Raw genomic sequence first — 19,820 nt, 5'->3', positions numbered from 1 at the left:
CGTTGACTGCCTGTTTGGCTTTCCTTCAACTTTTATCCAGTTAGCTGGAAGTCCAGTCCCTTGGGAGAGAGAGACGTGGCACTTGATACCACTATGTATCACATACACTTCTTGTCAAGTCCTCTATATAAACCCCGTCTCCTTTGTCTTTCTTTTCACTTTTCCTTTGTTTTGTTTCGGCACGGCCTTGGTTGGTTATCGCTATTGTATGAACATAGCTGTGTGATACGTGTAGGGGCAGCAACGCAGTACGAGGGTTCATAGATATACCTGTGAATCTCGACATCTTAGTGTGGAGGTGTATAATAGTGAGGACGAAGAAGTATTGCCCTCGCTGGAGGAGCAAGGGTTGGTTGCTGTTATTGCTGCCGAGCGGGACACCAGTTATGATTGAACTCCCATCTCTAAAAGAAAATGAAAAAGATCGGAGGTATTTAACTGTCGAAGTCATGATGAGGTCTCGCGGTTCAGAGGTGCACGTTCGAGGTGTCTCGGAAGTGTGGCATCTGCTTTCAACGGAAAAAAAAGGGGAAGAGATGATGTTGAAGATACCTGCTGTTCACTTAGCCAGAAGCCAAGTAAACCGTCCCAGTCAGCCCGGAGGCTGTTAGAACCCCAACAAGGAAGGTCAAGCAGACAGTCGCTATGTTGGGTAATCAGCAAATAGCTTTGGGCTCTTTGGCCCAAGCCACATGTTACCAAGGCCGCCTTTCCCATCTATGTATGTACAACGCAAGGGTATTTTGATATAAAAAGGCAGAGCTCCCCAATCTCGAGACGATAGCAATCTCTCGGGGAATTCATTTTGACCGTTTCACCCCGTTTCCCTAACCCCGTCCGATAACCTAGCGCCGTAAATCCATCAAATTTCCTTTTTCCCCGCTGCCAGATGAAAGGAGAAAAAGAGCCGAAAAGACAAAACACAAAGACTGCGAAGGACAAGGCAGGAGAAGAGTCTACGCCTTGATACCCGCATCGGCCCGTAGCCCCCGCAGACGCGCTTCCTTCTGTTGCACATCCTCGGCTATCTGCTTGGTGAGCTCTTCGACCTTGACGAGCGCGTCCTTGAGCTTCTGGATTTCAACCTGCTCCGTCTCGCGGCTGAAGGGCTGGCCGGGGCGGTTGGTGAGGGGGATCATAGCGCTGCGGTCGAGCACGCCGCCGGGCGAGCGCTGCGGCTGCTGGGCCTGCTGGTCGTCTTTATCCTTGGACTTTCCTCCTTTGCCGCCACCCTTGGCTCCTCCTCCGCCGCCACTGCTGACGGGGAAGGCGCCCGACGTCAAAATGTCGTAAAAGGCGTCGTATGGCTCGTTGAATATCTGCTCCTCATAAGTCCACGATATGATGTCGTCGCCGCTCAGCCGCATCGCCTCCTTCTCCTCCTCGGTCCGGCCGTACGGGTGCAGCCGTAGGTGGTGGTACAGCGTCTGGGGCTTCTCGCCCGACTCGGCCACGTAGTAGAGCTTCATGGTGATCTCGAACTCGCCCCAGCCCGTCTCGTGGATCTCGAACGGCTTTCCCTTGGTACCCTCGATCGCTAGTTGCGGCGGCAAAGCGTTAGGTATTCCTGTGCTTTTGTTTTCTTTCTTCTAGGCGGGCTTCGTCTTCCCTTCTTAGGAACGAGCATAGGACAGGCTTACTGCGGACGTGGTTGGGGATCGACTCGTGCAGCTTAAACTGCACGCGACGCAGCCAGTATGTGATGTCGACATCGTCGATGCCCTTGACGAAGACGGTCCACGAGTGCGTGTGGTCGTCGGGCACGCCGGGCGGTTTGGGGTTCGTGTCCGCGTCGAACGGGCGCGCTGTGGTCCCGTAGATAAAAGGCCGGTAGATCTGGGTGCCCTTTACGCGCTTGCCTGATGGCGGCGCCATTTCTCCAGTGCGGGGTTATGGACCAAGTCGCGTCGGAGATAGTTTATTTGACTGTGTGTGTACAAATACAAGAGGAATCGCAAGTTATGACGCCGTCGGCGAAAGGCTGACTGTGGATAGACGAGGAGGCGGTCTTGTCAGCGCGCGTGTTCAAAAAAAGAAGGTACCTAGGTTCTTAGCCTTGAATGTGGGGGAGTTTCCCCACTAAAGTACAGGTCTTTGTCCCCCCCTGTCACGATTCACAGTGAACGCGCCGCTGCAGCGCAGGAACCAGCCAGGCCAGCGAAGACCCCTACAATCGATAAGGATTTTTTGACCTCAGCCTTGCAACAATCAGTTAATGATGCCATCATTCCCGTCAAAACACCTAGAACATGTGCCAGGACGACGCCAAAGCCTCCTAAAATACAGCCCGGACCAATCGACGAGGAGCTCATGGTTCTACACTAATTCTCTCATTGCCACACAGAAACATTGCGTGGATTCGCATTTTCATCGCACATTCGGAGCAGGTACACCAGCAGCAATCTCAGTCAGGCATGACCCTTGAGAGCCGAACGAAAGGGATAAACCGGACATAAACACGGAACACTCCGCTCTACGCACAACACAGCATAGCGGCGACGATGTCAGGGGCTACAAAGAAGCTCGTCGTGTGCGGGGGGTCCGGCTTTCTGGGTTCGAGGATATGCAAGGCGGCCGTATCTCGCGGCTGGGACGTAACGTCAATAAGGTGCGACAGACAGCTTCCATTTCACATCTCATGCCGGGCGTGATAAGTGCGCCCAGAAGGAGCCTCATCATCATCTTTCCTATCGATTGCTCCTCAGTCTCATCTCGCAACTAAATAAACATGCTAAACAAAGCCTCCCTCACTAACTTGCCCTCTAAACACAGCCGCTCCGGCCAGCCGCAGTGGCGAAATGTCACGGCATCGTCGTCGCCGCCGGCGTGGGCGCACCGCGTGTCGTGGGAGCGGGCCGACATCTTCCGGCCGGCGCAGTACGCGGCGCTGCTGACGGGGGCCGACTTTGTCGTGCACAGCATGGGGATCCTCCTCGAGGCCGACTACAAGGGCGTGCTGTCGGGGCGCGAGTCGCCCATCTCGGGGCTGCAGAAGGCCTTTTCGGCCAGCAAGGGCCGGCCACTATCTTCCAGCAGCAACCCTCTCCACCAGGAACAGCAGCAGCAGCAATCGTCAGTCGAGAGTAATGCCAACCCCGCCAGCAGCAGTAGCAGCAGTAGCAGCAGCAGCAGCAGCAGCGAGACGCAGCTCACGTACGAGATGATGAACCGCGACAGCGCCATCCTGCTGGCTAAGGAAGCTGCGCGGGAGAAGGTGAGGGCCTTCGGCTACGTGTCGGCGGCGGGCGGCGCGCCGGTGCTACCGGCGCGGTACATCACGACCAAGCGCGAGGCCGAGGACGTCATCGCGCGCGAGTTTAGCGGGCCGGGCGGTATGCGCGGCGTCTTCTTCCGGCCGCCGTTCATGTACGACAGCTCACGGGCGCTGACGATGCCGCTGGCCGGCCTGTCGGCGGCGGGCGCCATGGTCAACGGGCTCACGGGCGGCATCCTGGGCGGATTCTTGGGCACCGCCGTGGTGAAGCCGCTCAAAGCGGACCTCGTTGCCGACGCCGTGGTCGAGGCGCTCGACGACGAGAGCGTGCGGGGCCCCGTCGAGGTGGCGCAACTAGAGGAGCTGGGCAACAAGTCGTGGCGGAAGACCATGGTTTGAGAAGATCTTGTTCTGGTCAAAAAATGTGTTTTAATACGTGTATGATTGAACCGTTGTCGCACTACGCAACTCTGTCCTGTTGTATTCCGTTCACCCTGTGCCCATGTATAGAATGTACAATCCGATACCCGGACGAGAGACCCGACCCAGAAAAATCGCTCGTTGATGATAATGATGCAAAAAAAGAAAGAAACCCCAGTAAACGCCCTCTTCCTTCTCGCGCCTAAACCATGGTGCCACGCTCAAAACTCTCCCGGATCTCAGCCGTGTATTTGTTGTAGAAGCGCTCGAGCTTCTGGTTGAACTGCTTGTTCTTCTCGTTGATATACGTAACATCGCCCCCGTCGTCGCCGTTCTTGGCGATGCGCTGGGCGCGCTTCTTGAGGGCGGCCTCCTCTGCCTTGCGCATGTCGGCGACAAGGCGGTCAACGGCCGACTTGTCGGGCTTGTGCTGGGCAAAGTCGGTGGAGTCGGCGGTGCTGAAGAAAGAGCCGTCCTTGTCGACAGCGATCATCTCGCCGTCGTCCGTCTCGACAATCTCGAGGGTGCCAGCGGCCGCGGCCTTCTGGATGGCTGCCATCTTGTCGCGCGTGTAGCGCTCGAGGTCGGGGTCGCCCATGTTGCGCAGCTGGCGCTTGTAGGCCTTCTCGCTCTCGCGGCCGTAGTCCCGGAAGGCCGTGTCGTCGCGGTGCCCCTCCTTCTTGCGCACCCGCTTGTCCCACCGCTCTGTCTCTTCGATCGTCCAGTCCCACGCCCGCTTGCGCTCGAAGTCGCCGCCCTCCTCCTCCACGTCGGCCTTGAGCAGCTTGTGCGACGCGATAGCGTGCTTGCGTCCAAGCGCGGTCAGCTTGCCGGGGTCCACCGCCAGCCGCTGCGACTCGCGCGCCGCCTCCTTCAGGTTCTGTTCCGATGAGGTCTTGGCCCGCGCCTGCAGCGCCCGGAACCGCGCCAGTCGCTCCTGCGCCTTAGCGGCGGCGTCTTCGGCGGTAGCAGCAGGGGCGGAAGCAGAGGTTTCAGCTGTTGGCTCTGCTGGTGTCAGCTCTGGTGAGGGTTCGGGCGCTGCTAATTTCTCGATGGTCATCGCCGGCGAGGGCTTAGGCGCTGGCTCATCGGGTTGTGCCATCTCTGCATCTATCGATTCACAGGCCGCTTCCTTCTCGGGCGCTGCCTTGGCCTTCTTAGAGGCGGCTACCTTTCGCTTCTTTGCTGGAGGCATGTTGCTCAGGTGGGTGACGTGTTGCACGCGGTATTGAGTTTGGCGACAGCAGCGATGGTTGGTGGTTGACGCTGGCTTCTGTTTGGCGGGGGTTGTTTGGCTTTCAGAAGGAAAACGGAACCTGAAGCAAATGTCAAATGGCAGGGGAGAGCACAGACCACCGTAGACCCTAGGCATTTGTTAGGGGGTCGCTTCACTCCGTACTGGTTATGGAATTACATACAATACGTATTCAGTACCTGTGGAGCTTTCATTTTATTATTTTATCTAAAGTTCAGATGAAAGTGGGAATAAAGTTTCAAATCACGGACACTACTTCTTAGTTTTGGTCCCTTGATTTATGCGAACCTTGGAAGCAACAGAAGAGCCTTGTTACCCTCATGGAAACTGTCACTCACACATGTTAAATGTGAAATACTGGACGGGCAGGCCCGCCGGTAATAAGTCTGCCCAATCCCACAGGGTATTCAATGGGCACTAACAGGGAAACAGCCCGCTGTGGCAGGATGCATTTGATAGGCAGCCCGAACCTCAGGTTCCCCCCGACACCAAGCCTTAGCCTATCATCCAATGTCTCAATCAAGCTCTGGTGTCAACAGTCCAACCACGTCCATGAAGTATCCGTAAACCCACCACCAGTCCTGGACAAACACTGCTAGTTCAGAAACGGCGCGATGACACAACCGCTGAAAAGGGGCAAGATGCCGTGGATGGGACGATCATTACTAGTGCAGGCGCAGGGCCGCACCAGAACCCGAGGGAATATCAAAGTCGCAGCCATACTCAGCAGGCCCAGGAACATCCACATCGGCGGGCGACCAAAGCCATCACCTTCGTCAACATTGTTTGAGCTGCCCCCGGCGATCATCGACCTCGATTCAGAAGACAGCCCTCACGTCCGACCGTCTGACTTCAAAGACGAGCTGGAGATGTGGGAGCAGTGGAGGGAAGTCCCCGAGCTTAATAATTTGCAAGGGCGCGTGGCCAACTTCAAGGTTGAGGCAGAGGCATCAAAGACGCGATGGGAAGACTGGCCTTTACCGGGCCAACCCCGCCGCCTCACGGAACGCGATATCCTGGCCACGGTCTTCCTGGGTACCGATTCTCCACAGCCAGCGACGGAGCAGAGTGAATCTAATGGAAATGGACAACATCGACTCGGAAGACTTGACCAGCCAATGTTCGGTAGCCTGTCCAAGGACTTTCTCGACTCGATTGGCATCCCGCTCCGCATCTCAGCCGACAACCAATTCACCGTCCAAGTCCTTCTCAGTCGACTTGCCGTCCAGTCTCAAATGCCACCGTCCCCCACAGAGGATGACCTATGTGACAAATTCAGGACGAGCACCCGCGAGGCTTCTTTGAGTTTCCACGACCTGAAAAGGATGCTTGCCTCGTTGCTTCAGACCGACTCCGGCCGCCGCGTCCTGTCTCGGTCTGTAGGCGACATCATTCGTGCTTGTGCCAAGTTCTGCTCCGAACCCCAAGTTTCCATCCTCGTCCTTCTTAAGCAAGTCGAGTTTGCCCTGGCAGCGCGGGGTCTGCCCTTTGATATGGCCTCCCATTCCCAGGGCACGTGGTTGAAAACCCGTCTAGACAACATCGCAACCCGGGAAATCGCAGATACACCGACATCCAGATCTTAGTATCATCTCTCCAGGAACTACAACATCCACTTTCAACAACCACCGCATACCCGCCTCGCGTCTCGCAGGCAGGCCATGTTTACGGGGCTCCCATTTCGCTCATGAGAATCGAGCCCAGGGCTGGGGTTGTTGTTAGTATAAACCTCTCAGGCCATGGATGCTCGTCCTGTACCTTATTACCACCATATGGCAAGCAAGTGCGGCTCTGGCTTATGAGTTATATATATATATATATATATATGCACATGTGCTCTTGGCCCAGGGTATCCTCTCCACGTCAATCTTCCTTTTACCCAACTCACCAGTACAGAAGGACCGACTAGGGTCGGATTCCACAGAGCATGTGGCAGAAATCATTAGCATCGGACAAGGCGATCGAATGTTTGACGATGGATAGAGGATAGAAGCGTGCTTTGTGCAGTTATAGTATGCTTTTGGCCCGAACTGGCCGAGATCTAAGACTACATATTCGTACATACTCCAAGGCTAAAACTCTGAGATTTTTTTACTTCGTTTCTCGTTCCTAACTTGAACTTCCTCGGGATCCCAACTGCCTAGAACGTTGGAGAGAATCTCAAGGGCCACTAGTTGCAACTTGAGAAGTAAAAGTTACTTTACTGCACTGTTATAGAGCATCGAGCACCAGGCACGCCTTTCTGCGTCAACCACGTCGGCTTCCATCCATCTGTTCCATAAGTTCTTAGTCAGTTGCTTCCACCCGGTGGGAAATATTGCAAGAGGCTCGTCCCTGAATATTGCTCAGATAGAGAGTGAATCCTGTCCAGAAGACAGGTAGACAGCGAACCCCAGGAACAAACTTGGCTTCAGATTGACGGTTCCATGAAGTAGGCTCAAACGGATAATCTGGAGTCTCTCCGGTAGTATCCTTCTATAAAAGGTTCGTTCCGCGATAGACTGGAAGTATCCTTACTCTGGATGATAGCTGTTGAGAGTTTTGCCCGCATTAGTAATGTAGGTAGGTGACAGCCGTCCAAGAAGGCGTCAGTGGTTAGACGGTTTGTGAGTCAATATTTACCTCCCTCTTACTCTACTGTCATCGACCTTGTTGGTTTCGAGGCCATCGATACTTGTATTTATCAACAGTTTGTATTTTCTGGTGCAATCCTGGGGTGTGCGCCTCAGACATCTGTAGGTGTTGCTGGTATGACCTGGTATTGGTACTGGAGCGCGAGGATGTATACACTTAGACCACTTTTCACCACTAAAGAACTGGGGAAAAATATTCAGGGAATCCGGACTTAAAAACATCAAGAAAACTGCTCGAGGCATCAAATAACCCGCCGCCTGGGCCTGAGAAGCGTCGAGAGACAAGCAATATGACGCAAGCCACAAACAGCGGTCAGGATGGAAAAGGCGGTAAACTGAATCTGACCACGAGACTAGTAGCTAGACGCCATTTTATGACGAAATGCCGTCTCATGTGAATAAAAAAACATCAGTGCACACCTTGTCAACCTCGTCTTGCGTGATCAGGTGGAATGAGCCCAGAAAACGTACAGAATAGCCATACAGAGAGGCCGGGTGTTATCTGAGTTCACCCACCCGACCCCAAAGTCAGCAATACAGCGAGCGAGGTGATCACACCTTGTTTTCTTAGCAGTAGGTTAACTTTTCTCGCTGACCTGACCCGCCTTCCTTCGGTCAGCCTTCGAAATTCCGTCTTCGGCGTCGGAGATGGCGTGAATCAGGGCGACAGTTTCCGGGCATCTGGGTGTGTGCCATGATGATAAGTCAGGGTGTTCGCCATGTGCCCTTGTCCATGCTGGCCCAGACTGTCGGGACACGCCATCAGACTCAAGGGCGTCATTGATGCACCACATTGTCCAAAAGAAACGGCCCGTCGTGTTATGATTTGCAGAGCTGCCAGCCTGCACGACCCTGAAGTCCACCAATCTGGCTAAAATCTCCGGTTCGCTGCGCAGGATAAGGCTGGGGGTGGAAAAACTCGGCGCGAAATCGGAGCAAGAGGACTTCCATGCGCATCCCACATACGGACCAGTCCTCAGAACCCCTCCGAATCCGCTCTGCGAACACGGGCAGGCTTCCTTCCTTCAAGGTTTTGCTATCTAGTCCTTCGGCTTCACTCCTTGGAGCCGGATAATATGCAAGCGCTAGAAGGCCAGACCACCTTGCCAACACATAGGCCAACAGGCTTCGGTCCAGAGTCTTGAAGTTCCCGCCATTTCTCCACCAACGCCCGAACTAACCAGTCTCTTGGCAGAAGCTGGAACGAGAATATCTCTAGAGATTGCGACGACATTGGTTTCTGGCTGGGTTTTTGTTCCACTGCTTCTCTGGCATCTGATGAGCAAAGGAGAGAGCAGCGGGAGAAACAAGGGTGACGCGGGTCCTTGTGTTGGACTGTTCGACACATTCAGGCTACATACTCAGTACATCCACTCGAAAACGTCCCTAAATGTCGTCTGCAGTGCCCTGGGTCTTGGGCCCCACCAGGAGGGGGAAAATAGGTATAATAAGGCCTTGAAAACCCGGCCCTATCCGCTTCCGTCAATAACTCTGTGGTGTTGCTGGACTTGTTCCATATCTCGGGGCCGTGTCGGAGCAGCACAGCGAGTGGCATTATCTACACAATGCGCCTTATCACATGCAATAGGCTGAAGCAGGAAGACTAAAGGAGCTCTACCGCTTGCATAGCGTGGCTGATCTGTGCTAGTCTCTCGTACGGGCGAGCTTCTAGATTGCTCCAATTGTCCGGAGGCCCCCCCCCCCAAGCCGCTGCAATCGCTTACGCATTGGGGAGGGGCGACTTATCGGCAGCCAGCTTGCCGCGGGTGCGGGCCCGCGTTATTGGGTATCGTTTCCGTGTTTTTGAATGGAGCTGATAGAGGGTTGGCGCGCCAACCCGGGCTGCCAGGGCCGCTTCCGACGCCGCTGGTCAAGTCTCGCAGAGGCCGGTCAGGAAACTCTGCTTCCCGGGCTATCGAGAGTTTGTCTGGACATCTGCAACCTCTGTGCAGGCAGCGTCTCGTTCAGGGAAGTGCATGGGGTTGCAGCACCCTCGACAAACCGGATGCGACTGGCACCACCCGAAATACCAGTCCGACCGACGTGCAGCGAGGAAGTGGGGCCACAGACTCTCCCGGAGACGATGCCTGGTCGTCCCTGATTTGCTTGAGCTGCCAGAAGATATGGAAATAGTATGACAGATAGCGACCAGACCGGAGACGCAGGCGTGAAGACGGGGCAGCAGAGAGTCTCTGCCGCTTGAACCGAGAGCTCGATGAGGTCAAGGAGGTTGAGTGTGAAGCCTGGGGAGCGAAGCCCTCAGCCCATGCATACGCCGCATCGACCTCATCGAAGCTCCCCCCACGCCCGGCGGCCGAACCTAAAAAAGGCCCTCGACGGCTCGGACGGCTTGAAATTGGGTATCCATACCATATTCGCTTCAGGAGGCAGGTCGCCGCGGACCGGCGTCTAGAGACCGGATCGCGCCCCTCCCCTTGGCATGGATCCCAAGATCATGGCGCAAAGGGCCGTGGGTACGTGTTGTGCGCGGGCCGATCTTGGATGCCATCCTGTTAGCGCACAGCGTCAATGACGCCTGTGCAGAGCTGCTGCACAGCTTGCTACCCGCCTGTCTCCCTACCGCCGAGTAATAATCAGCTCAGAAGCTGTAACGACGTCAATTCAGAGGAGATAGAAGCGTATCGTCTGCAGATTAGCTGCACCACTAATGCAACCCGGACTAGGTTGTTGATGCAAAATTACCTTCCCGGCTGCCGAACAAGGGAGGTCGCCGATACCATGTTATGGAGTATGTACCTCTGGTTGGGCCATAGAGGTAGACAGACTCAAGAGAGCCGTTTGTCTAGATGTTGCACGGTGCTATTTCCACGTACCTATTGGCAGCCAACAACGACGCGCCCCCAAGTCGTCCAGCTCTCTTGAACGGGGCTAGCTGGCTCTGCCGGTGATGCCATCGGTTAGACTTAGAATAGCACTGGCTTGGCCATCCCACACAGCAAGAAAGAAAAGACCATTTTTGGACGTGGGGTGATGCCCGAAATAACGGATCGGTTGGCCGTGTCTCGCCCAAAAACGAGCGTGAGACGCGGCCGGCAGGGTTCCTCTCCGATGACAGCCCCTTCTTGCAGCTTCAACAAGCCGGCGGTGCCAAGGGGGAAGGGAGGGAGGGAGGGAGAGGGGATCTGAGGTGTGGGAACCTTGAGGGACCCTCGCTGGATTGTCCTATCCGAAGGGCGGGAAACACTGGAACTGCAAATTTCAGCATACATACAACTGTTGGTGGAAATGCAGTAGTGCTGCTGGCTGGCATGCTGGATCATGGCGTGATGCCCTGACATGTCGTCGTCATTTGAGCCAAGCAAGGTACGCAGTAAAATACAGTATGGAGTCCACAGAGGGGGGATTTTTATTTATTTTTGCGATGCTTTCAGTGAAAAGAATACATGTGGGTGAGCCACGGGCCACCGGGCAGCCGGGACCCGACCATTAGGCACTGTACATAGTATGTACGTACCTATAACCTGGGGTGGGTGGGGACATGAGGCTGTGGAAAGAAAAAGGAAAAGAAAAGAAAAAAATATGACAGCCAGGGCCAAGGTAGGGAGGCTGACGCTCATCAACGACGACGAACTCCTTGGTATCGGCGTCACACCAATGGGCGGCTAGGACTGGACACGAACTGCTCGGTGTGATAGACAGGGGAGCTATTGTGGCGGCGGGACGTCGAGCTCATGACCTCCAGAGTGCACAGCGTTTGCTGATCAAAAGCGGACTGGGCGTGGGCGTGTTTCTGACGCGTGTTTTGAAGAGCAAAATGTCACGGTTCTACCTTGAGGGGGCAGCAACTAAAAGCGTATATGGTGGTACCTTCCATTAATCCTAGGCTCGGTTATGGAAGGAAGGACCTTGTTGGCCTCCAGGGCTTTGAGCACGTTCCTTCTAGTCTCTAAAACGTCTAATATCAGATGGGAAGCTCCGCCCACCTGAGGAAAGGTCGGTATTCTCGTTGTGGCTGTCCACTCTGGCATGTGAGGTCACTGTTACAATCCGCACGAACTCGTGGTACTATACCTGCCGGGTTTACTACTAGTTATGTTCCTTCCAGTTGGCGGGCAGGTGAAGTACGGAGTACCTATCTGAGATGGATGTGGTTGGAAGCAGTGTACATATACCTTACGGTTACCTGAGGACGGGACCTTCGAGTTCAATTTCTCCCAGAAATATGATCGCCATGGAACACTTTCAACTTCCCCTACCCCCATAGGGTCTGCCTCCAGCTTGATGCACCTCTATGGGCAGCTGTGTCTGTCTTGAAAGTCCTCCTGCAGAGCAATACGACCCGGGCAGGACCCGCTCGTCAGGTAACCTGGAAAAGAACTGGAGGCCGAGAACCCGAATTCAGTACATACTACTAGTATTATTTGCGTGGTACGAAGACAGCAGCGAATATAGACAGAATATCACAACATTCTGGCAACATTTGTGCGCCCTACTAAGGGCGTCATGGGCAAATTCCATCATTGACCCCACGGCATTTGTCACAGGACCGCTCCGGGTCACCCAGAAGAATATCTTGCGCATGCCACAGACAAAGCGGTGGATTCTCCCAGATTGAGGTCAGCACGGCTGCTCCACTGCGGGCTTACATGATCGATCACGCCTGCAACCCCTTGTCCCGCACCGACAAGACAGGGCTAGTTTTGGGTGGACCCCATAAGTCGCCCAGAGAAACACAGTGCCAGGGAACCAGACGCCTTCTTCCATTGACGCCGGAAAACCCCCTCGAGGCAATGCCCCTCTTTGGGTAACCTGAACCCCCCACACTTCTAGGTGACGACCCCTCTCAGCCCCTCTCGGGATGCTGCAAACCTGAGGATTTTAGCTAATCGCTGTGCTGGGCGCGAAGGCTTGCCTACAAGAACCAGCTGGAACCCTTCTGCTCCCAGGTGCCCTCCGTAGATTCTCACTTTTCCCAGTCTCTCTCCGCGTCTCCCTAGTGCAATCTCCGCGCATCTTGACAGTAATCGAAAGCCTGAACCTTGCTAGCATCCACCAAAGCCAGGTTATCAGCAGGGAGTAGGTTGGTAGGAAGAGCATTCGATTCGAGCCTGGCCTTAGCACCGAACACGCCGTACCCCTCGCCCTTACAATCTACACACCCCCCTCTAATGCCCACAGGCTGTGAAAGACGATTGGCCAGTCCCACAACCCGCTGATCTCCGTTCTCGGCAACACCTCAAGACGAGACACTCGAAGCACGCAAGCTTGTCGACAAAATCAGCCAAAGACGGCCCTTATTTCGCGAAAGAGTCATCGAGTTCAGATAACGGGAGAAATCTGGTAGTTCGGCTTCTTGTTCTCTTATTTTAACATAAGACCATCCCATCGCCTGGCCCCCCACCTGGTCCCCGCCAGCAGACTCTCCACAGTATAGCTTCCATCTATCTGCTCTCTTCTATTATAACAACTGCAAACCATCTTTTTTCTTGTTGATCTCTTCGAAGTCAATTAGCCTTTTGGAAACCGCTTGACATACTGTCGTACACCAGCGGTCCAGTATTTGCCTGCCACGAAATCGATTGCTCGTGGATTATCCTGTTGCAGGCCGAGTCAACTTCGACCTGGCCGTCACACAGCCAATTCAACGCCGTATACCCGACGGATACCGATCCGAGATCAGCTTCCTGATCAACAGCCCAACACCCTCGCAACGACGCAGGACTAGACTCCAACAGAAGTCTGGGTTGTTATCTAGACCAACGACAACCGAGTCAACCTTCTGGCCTAGAGTTTGCCCAGAGCAATCCACCTATTGCACTACTTTAGCTTCCTTTCCTGGACAGACGCTATTGACTGCACCAGCATCCCACCCTCTTATTTCCAGAAGCGAAAGAGACCGCAGGGAGAGAAAAAAATTCCCCTCCTTGCAGCTACATATTTGCCACCCCGTGACACACGACGCCCACGAGCTTGTCAAGTTGCAAATTTTTCTACCTCCTAGACGCCCGAGAGAGCTCAAATAGCCCGTGCGCTGCTCCGAGCCGTCGTCTCGGGTTCAGACACATCAGTCACCCCCCAAGGCCACACAGACGGGTTCCGACTCTGTTTGCGAGACCCCGCATTTCTCGTCGCTCCTCCCGTTTGTGCCCCGACTTGGAGCAGCCAACCAGAGGGACGACGTCCGGATCAAGTCAGCCCCGATGCACCACCAACGTCGGAAGTCGGGCCACGGCTCTGGCAACTCATCTACGACGGATGTGCGGAAAGCCGTCACGGCCTCGGACTCGTCTTACAAGCTCAAGAACTCGTCGCGGCCCGCGCCAATGACGAGGAGGACTACACCTCAAACGGCCCAAAAGCTGGGGAAATCCCCCAAGGACAGGGAGAGGGAGTGGGAAGAGGAGCGGTGGTGGGACGAGGAGAGGGAAAGCTTTCCACAGTATTGGTATGTCATTGCCCTGGCTGAATTTGTTTTTTGCCTTGCTTTAGGGGGCAGTTTACGTTTCGCAATTGCGTGTGCCCTCAAAGACTTCCTCTTTCATCAACCTGCATCGTCACCTGATATGCAGGTGATTTGTGTTACGTCGGTGCTTGTTCCAATGAGGGGGGAGACACACCGACCGGGGCTGGCAAGTGCCGGGCGTGCCGTTCCTGCATACATCGATTCTTGCATGGTCTGGAGAACGCCCGCTAACCGGCTGCGTCCCAGCATGATCTGCGAGAAGCAATTCCTTCCTTCGGGAGAGCTTTTCGTGTACTGTTCTGATGCGTGAGTCTTTATCTTTTTGTTTGAATTCTTTTTGGTTGTGTTTCCAGCCGCGGGCCGGCTGACCAAGAAAATCAGGTGCCGGATTCATGACCAGACGGCGGATGGTGGTGCACCGCCAACTCCTAGCCACCATTCAAGGAGTCATGCTGCTGCGAGTTATCCCTTCTACTCGGGCGTGCCCGAGCCCAGAGATATCATACCCCGTGCCTCGCCATCACGGCCTGGCTCCATGGCGTATTCCCCGCCATCGATTTCGCACACGTCGGCTATCGCTGCGCTACAGTCGCTTTCGATCCGGCCGCCAAGTCCTCCGTCCCCAATCGGGACGTACCAGACGTCCATGTGGCCCTCCACTCGGAGCGCTGCAACAAGCCCGAGTTCGTCGTACACGCGACCCGTGTCGGGAATGTTCCCATCGACGTATGACGGCGTCTACTACGGGGCCGGTACTGCTAGTGCGTACGGCACCAGTTCTGATCGGCCGCTGCCGTCGAGGAGACCAGGCATCTACTCGAGACCCAAGAGCATCGAGCTGGTGACGCCCATGATGGGACGGTGATCTCCGCCAATCCCAATCTTGCTTTGTCTCACCAGCCAAGCAAGAGAAAAAAAATGAGGCCGGCCGGCTGGGCCAACAGGGGTCATGTGAGCACAGAAGCGCGGGCCAGCATATGTGCCTGTTTTCGGATTCCCATGGACGTGCAGCCAGCCACGGTGCTGACGAAGAAATCTGACTGCAGCTGAAGCCGAGAAACGAGACTGGCGGTTCTAAATCTCCCTCGTTCCTTTATCTCCTAGGAGTGTGGGGGTTGTTCGTCTTGCATCTAATGTAACCTTTTTCTTTCTTTGGCGCGGGGTTTCCAAACCTGTCTCTCGTCTCTTCTCCCAAGCTCAGAGCGGAATTTGTTGGTGGTGGCTGCGGCCGCATCACCCCGCAAACCACCCCAAGCCCGAGGGACAGAGAGATGGCGGGGTTGGTTTTGTGACGAGAAGAAAGGGGGATGTCGGCGATGCAATCTTTTGACCGCATGCTTAGCGCGTGGGGTTAGTTTCTTTTCCGGATTGTTTCCTCCCCTCTCTCAGCTGGCCATCTCAGAGCGAGTTTGCCATACAGAGAAGAGCGGTTGTGGAAGTGTTCCCCATCTCGGCTCTCAATCTCGACCAACATTTTTGTTTCAATTCACCAATACTGCTTTTCATTTTCCCCCCCCCCTTTCCTTTGCCAACCTTTAGCGGTATTTTCATCTGCTTTTTTCTTTCCTTTTTTTTATCAGCATAGATGGGACTCAAAAGCAATTTTTTTTTTTTTTCTGTTTTGGGAAGCAAGCGAGCATCGCCTTGCAGCAATCTTTCGGGGAGGCCCCGGAGCGCGTCTGCGAAGGATCTATTGGATTTTCTTGGCGTCATCTTTGGCTTCTTGGGAACGCGGGGGGAACAAACAGGCCGGTGTACTCATAGCTAGGTAGCCAAGTTGTCGGTGTGATGGCTGACGGTACGTCAGACAGCCTAGTTGCTTTCTACAGTGTACGTACGGGCTTCATGGAACGCTGCAGGTGCTATCTATCATCATTCGCCAGCGGTGTTTCATTTATCGGATCTACGAAATTGCGGAAACCCGCCATGACAAGGAGTTCAGAGCGTCTTGGGTCGGGCATGGTAATACACGGAGTATTATTTAGCATTTTCTCAGGAGATATGATTCTATTTTTTTCTTCACACATTGTCTATAGTGCTTCTTAGGATTATCCAACTACCCAGGTACATACCTACCTATCTGCCTGCCATGGCCGTGACAACCTCTTGCCTGTTTATTACTGAGTAAAAACCACGGCCTTGATGGGGCATGACTGAGAGCACGTCCGAAGGGGATACGCAACACTCTGGAAAGAGGTGATGAAATGCTGCGAGTCCGCCTATTTGGCATCCCACGTGGTATGAATTGGGGTCAACTCTCTCCCCGTATCGATGCATCCGTACTCCGTAGTCTATTCTAGATCGGGAATAATCCGGAGCTTTTTTTTTTGGCGAGCTGGGAAAGGAAACCCAACCCCCAATACTATCGATCAACGACGCGACAGCCCGAAGGGCGACGAACGGGGATGGGAGGGGGAAGAATTAGATATCCTCCCCCAAGATATGATGTTCGGGAGATCCCGGGGTTCAGACTTGCCGAGTACATACACGCAGCTAGGGTGGTTCTATTTTGAAATACCTAGCCGTTGTTTATCTATCTTTTCTTCTTTCTTTCGTCTCCCTAGCCTATTACGGTGCAGTAGGGCGACTAGGATCAAGGGCAGCAGCCCGATTAGAGATTTTTTTTTGGAGAAACAAAAGTAGAGGTGTGGATGGCGGGATGTAACGGGATCAGCAGCGGAAAGAAAGAAAGAAAGAAAGATGGGTGGGAGGGGACCCCGACGTTTGTAAGGTACTCCCCGAAGTCGGCTGGCCGAATGGGATGGGATGGGGTGCTGGAATACGGAGTATACACACGTCTCTGCATATGTAGTATATACCTGATGACTTCACCGGCATCGTTTTTTTTTTTGCCTTGTGGCTATCTATGATCAACAAGTGTTGTGGTGGTGGTGGACAAACGTGCAAAGATAGGTAAATGCTGCCGTGGTATTTGCATGATGATGATCGTGCTCGGCCGAAGACTGGGATGGCGATCGCCTCAATGAATGGTTGATTACGATGCCGGCTCAGTTTTCTAAGCAAGGGAGTTTTAGGTTGTTGACTGATAGCGATGGCGATGATAACAATGGAACATGCATATCTGTACGTATCGGACGGCGGCGGTTAGCGGCAGCGGCAGGACTCCAGGTCACACGATTCTCCATGTTCGGCATCAAGGCCCTATTTTGGCTGTTAACGACACTACCGCGATTTGTCGGGAATGCGGGGGATCTCGGAGTTGGCGGGTTTTGTTTGTTTTGCCTGCTGCCCTGCCTTGGGTAGGTTGTCGCTCTTTATTTCTCGTTTATTCCGTAAGCAGGTGTTTACGCCCTTCCAGATCACGGATTTATGGATTACCTTGCTGTGTGCAAAGCGACCGTAGGGGCTCATGAGAGTGTTTACGCGCTCCACCTTCCTTCCCTATTGAACGTGTAGGAATTACCGATCAATCAGGGTTATGCGGCTCAATCAGGGTTAATCAAGCTTATGCAGTTGCAGGGCTGTGATTGGTCTAATAGGCAAAAAAGTGGGGGATCATGTCAGCGCACGGGCCACACTCGCCCAACATGTGGCGCAACACGTGACCGCGGGGCGCCCTGACTGAGTGCCTTCGTGTCCCCGTAGTTCGTGATCCTTTTGGCAGACATAGAAGAATACGAGCAACACAACCACCACCCTTTTGCAGCGGTTACTATAGTGACTAGCATGAATGACCTTGTCATTCCGACAAAGCGTCTCACGACTGATACAGCATGTACAGTAAGGTAAGATTTGAAGGCGTCTTACTTTGGCTTCAAAGAGACGGAGGGAGAACGACAGGCATGTTTGTGTAGTAAATTCCCACTTCAATAATATTTTCCAAGTAACCCAAAGAATCCAACGATTTCAAAAACCTACAATAATGCAATGACCCGGCCACAGGGATCTAGCGGTACCAAACAGCTTACTACCGAACAACGCCACCGAGTTCGAGTCCTATACTTTGATGTCGGCAAAAGCCAAGCTGAGATTCACAGTATTACTGGGTACACCAAAGCCCAGATCCAGACCGCTATACGTGCTCGCGATGCAGCTGCTAAACATGGTACTGGCCGGCCATGGACTTTAACACCAGAGCAAGAGAATGAGCTTGTTCAATATGTCACTTCCTGCAGGAAAGTTCGTCGAATGGGCTTCCTCGGGCTCTCAACAGTCCTTTTCGCTAGGATTAACGGCATGTAGCTAATCAAGCATGCCCCCTATCGACTGAGCTTCCGCCGACGAGTTGCCCGCAAGGAGTAAGAGCACGAGCACTGGACCCCCGAATAATGGGCAAAGATTCTCTAGACCGACGAGACCTGGGTTACTGGTGGCCCATATAGGAAGCAGTACGTAAATCGGCGGCCAGGCGAAGAGTGGGATCCCACTTGTATTGTGGAAAGGCATCAGCGTAAGGGGGGCTGGATGTTTTGGGGTTGCTTTTCTGGTTTTGGTAAAGGCCCAGGAACCTTCTGGGAGAAGGGTTTGGGCAAGATCAACGCCGAAACCTATCGGTTACACACTGTACCTGCGATTCACGGTTAGGTACAGCTTTGTAGGGAACAGCTTGGTGAGAATTTGGTCTTAATGCAAGACGGTGCTCTGGGATATGCAGCCTCGGAGACGAAGGAAGATCCCCGGGAGCGAGGCATTACGGTAATCGACTGGCCACCCTTTTCACCAGATTTAAACCCTATTGAATCTTGTTGGAACTGGATGAAGGATTTGATCGAAGACCGGTACGGCCTGGAAGAGAAGCCCTCGTACGATAAGCTACGCCAGTATTTTAAGGAGGCTTGGGATGAACTACCCGGCGACTATTTGAAGGAGCCACTGGCCTCGATGCCAGAGCGGTGCAAGGCAGTGATTGCAGCCCAACGGTAGCTACAAAATATAGCTAGTTTTTGTGTATTTAGTATGGATACAATGCCCTTGGCTAGCGTGGGAACCCCGCATGGAGATTTTTATTACCCATCTCACCACAGTAGTAAGTTCCTGTCCACTTACTGAGTACAGCGTATTTAGATGGCACGTCGCTGTGACATTGAGGTGGGCAAGTGTAAGTCCGAAAATGTATCCACCCAAACAAAAAAAGACAAAGTCCGGGGTGGTGATGATGGAATATTGGGTACAGTACTGAGTACGGCACGGCGCCATTCAGGTGGGAAGCAGCACATACCATGGATACGGGGGCCCGTGGGGCAGTTGATCTGGTCTGCAGGCGGCCAGCCGTGCTGGGGTGAGTGGGTGAGCGAGTGGGTGGACCAAACCCTAGACCTTTTTTGACACCTACAACTATACTTATTTTTTTATAGCGATGCAATGCAGGCCGGGAATTGTGTCGGGGCCAGGTCCGAAGAACCGAGTGACCCAACAGAGCCAACAAGCCCAAGCCGCAGGGTACGCACACACGGGGACGGAATGGGTGACGGAGATAGGTTCGGGCGAGGCTGGTGACGAAGTGAAATAAAGTCGCCAGCAAAAGACGAGTCCTCGGGATGCTCGGCTGTGTGCAGCAGGGGTTGATGAGAATCAATGATCCAAACCTACTTTAGCAGCTACAAGCAAACCGACACGGGGCCCCGGGCGGCGGTGCATGCATTCACTCACACTAGTTCTAGCAAGAAGGAATCCGTACGGACGGCGGAGTAGTCGCGGAAAGCGAGCTCCTAGGTCCGTACCTATCTAAGGCGTGCCCGCGTCACACACTTCAGCCAGCTAGCTAGCCCCCCCCTTTTTTTTTTTTGCTGCTTGATAAGTTGATATTGCCGTGTTGGGGAAACCGAAGGAGAGCTTCCATGGAATACCCGCACTGTGTAAGCCTAGAAGACAATACATACGATCGTCCCAAGAAACAGGAATGGATGAGGGGGT

The 19,820-nt window shown here is 53.9% G+C and overlaps 5 protein-coding genes across 5 annotated transcripts; 3 read left to right on the top strand and 2 right to left on the bottom strand.

Moving 5' to 3' along the window:
- Positions 1-956: 956 nt before the first annotated feature.
- Positions 957-1,875, bottom strand: B0T26DRAFT_641652 (YAF9-like protein; the record flags this gene model as incomplete). Its single annotated transcript, XM_060437362.1, has 2 exons — positions 957-1,537; positions 1,641-1,875. 2 exons carry the CDS (start codon positions 1,873-1,875, stop codon positions 957-959), a joined length of 816 nt encoding a protein of 271 aa, XP_060298386.1.
- A 710-nt stretch (positions 1,876-2,585) lies between these two features.
- On the top strand, positions 2,586-3,630 carry B0T26DRAFT_702767 (uncharacterized protein). Its single transcript, XM_060441642.1, has one exon. It carries the CDS (start codon positions 2,729-2,731, stop codon positions 3,611-3,613), a length of 885 nt encoding a protein of 294 aa, XP_060298385.1. The 5' UTR covers positions 2,586-2,728; the 3' UTR covers positions 3,614-3,630.
- On the bottom strand, positions 3,631-5,083 carry B0T26DRAFT_702766 (SYF2 splicing factor-domain-containing protein; the record flags this gene model as incomplete). The annotated part of the gene is made up of 2 exons (XM_060441641.1): positions 3,631-4,907; positions 5,069-5,083. 2 exons carry the CDS (start codon positions 5,081-5,083, stop codon positions 3,837-3,839), a joined length of 1,086 nt encoding a protein of 361 aa, XP_060298384.1. The 3' UTR covers positions 3,631-3,836.
- Positions 5,084-5,503: 420 nt separating this feature from the next.
- Positions 5,504-6,475, top strand: B0T26DRAFT_674155 (uncharacterized protein; the record flags this gene model as incomplete). The annotated part of the gene is made up of 1 exon (XM_060439685.1): positions 5,504-6,475. The coding sequence occupies one exon, from the start codon at positions 5,504-5,506 to the stop codon at positions 6,473-6,475; it is 972 nt and encodes a 323-aa protein (XP_060298383.1).
- A 7,208-nt stretch (positions 6,476-13,683) lies between these two features.
- B0T26DRAFT_644033 (uncharacterized protein) lies at positions 13,684-14,811 on the top strand (the record flags this gene model as incomplete). Its single annotated transcript, XM_060437591.1, has 4 exons — positions 13,684-13,752; positions 13,786-13,928; positions 14,193-14,252; positions 14,328-14,811. 4 exons carry the CDS (start codon positions 13,684-13,686, stop codon positions 14,809-14,811), a joined length of 756 nt encoding a protein of 251 aa, XP_060298382.1.
- Between the last annotated feature and the right edge of the window lie 5,009 nt (positions 14,812-19,820).

The sequence above is a fragment of the Lasiosphaeria miniovina genome, assembly GCF_030549165.1.
Source record: "Lasiosphaeria miniovina strain SMH2392-1A chromosome Unknown B0T26scaffold_3, whole genome shotgun sequence".
Taxonomy (NCBI): domain Eukaryota; kingdom Fungi; phylum Ascomycota; class Sordariomycetes; order Sordariales; family Lasiosphaeriaceae; genus Lasiosphaeria; species Lasiosphaeria miniovina.
Note: the sequence above shows the minus strand (reverse complement) of the source record. Positions and strands in the feature narration are given on the sequence as shown.

Bases quoted from the DNA above. Each gene is read 5' to 3' on its own strand.
- B0T26DRAFT_702767 (XM_060441642.1), top strand. From the start codon at position 2,729: ATGCTAAACAAAGCCTCCCTCACTAACTTGCCCTCTAAACACAGCCGC.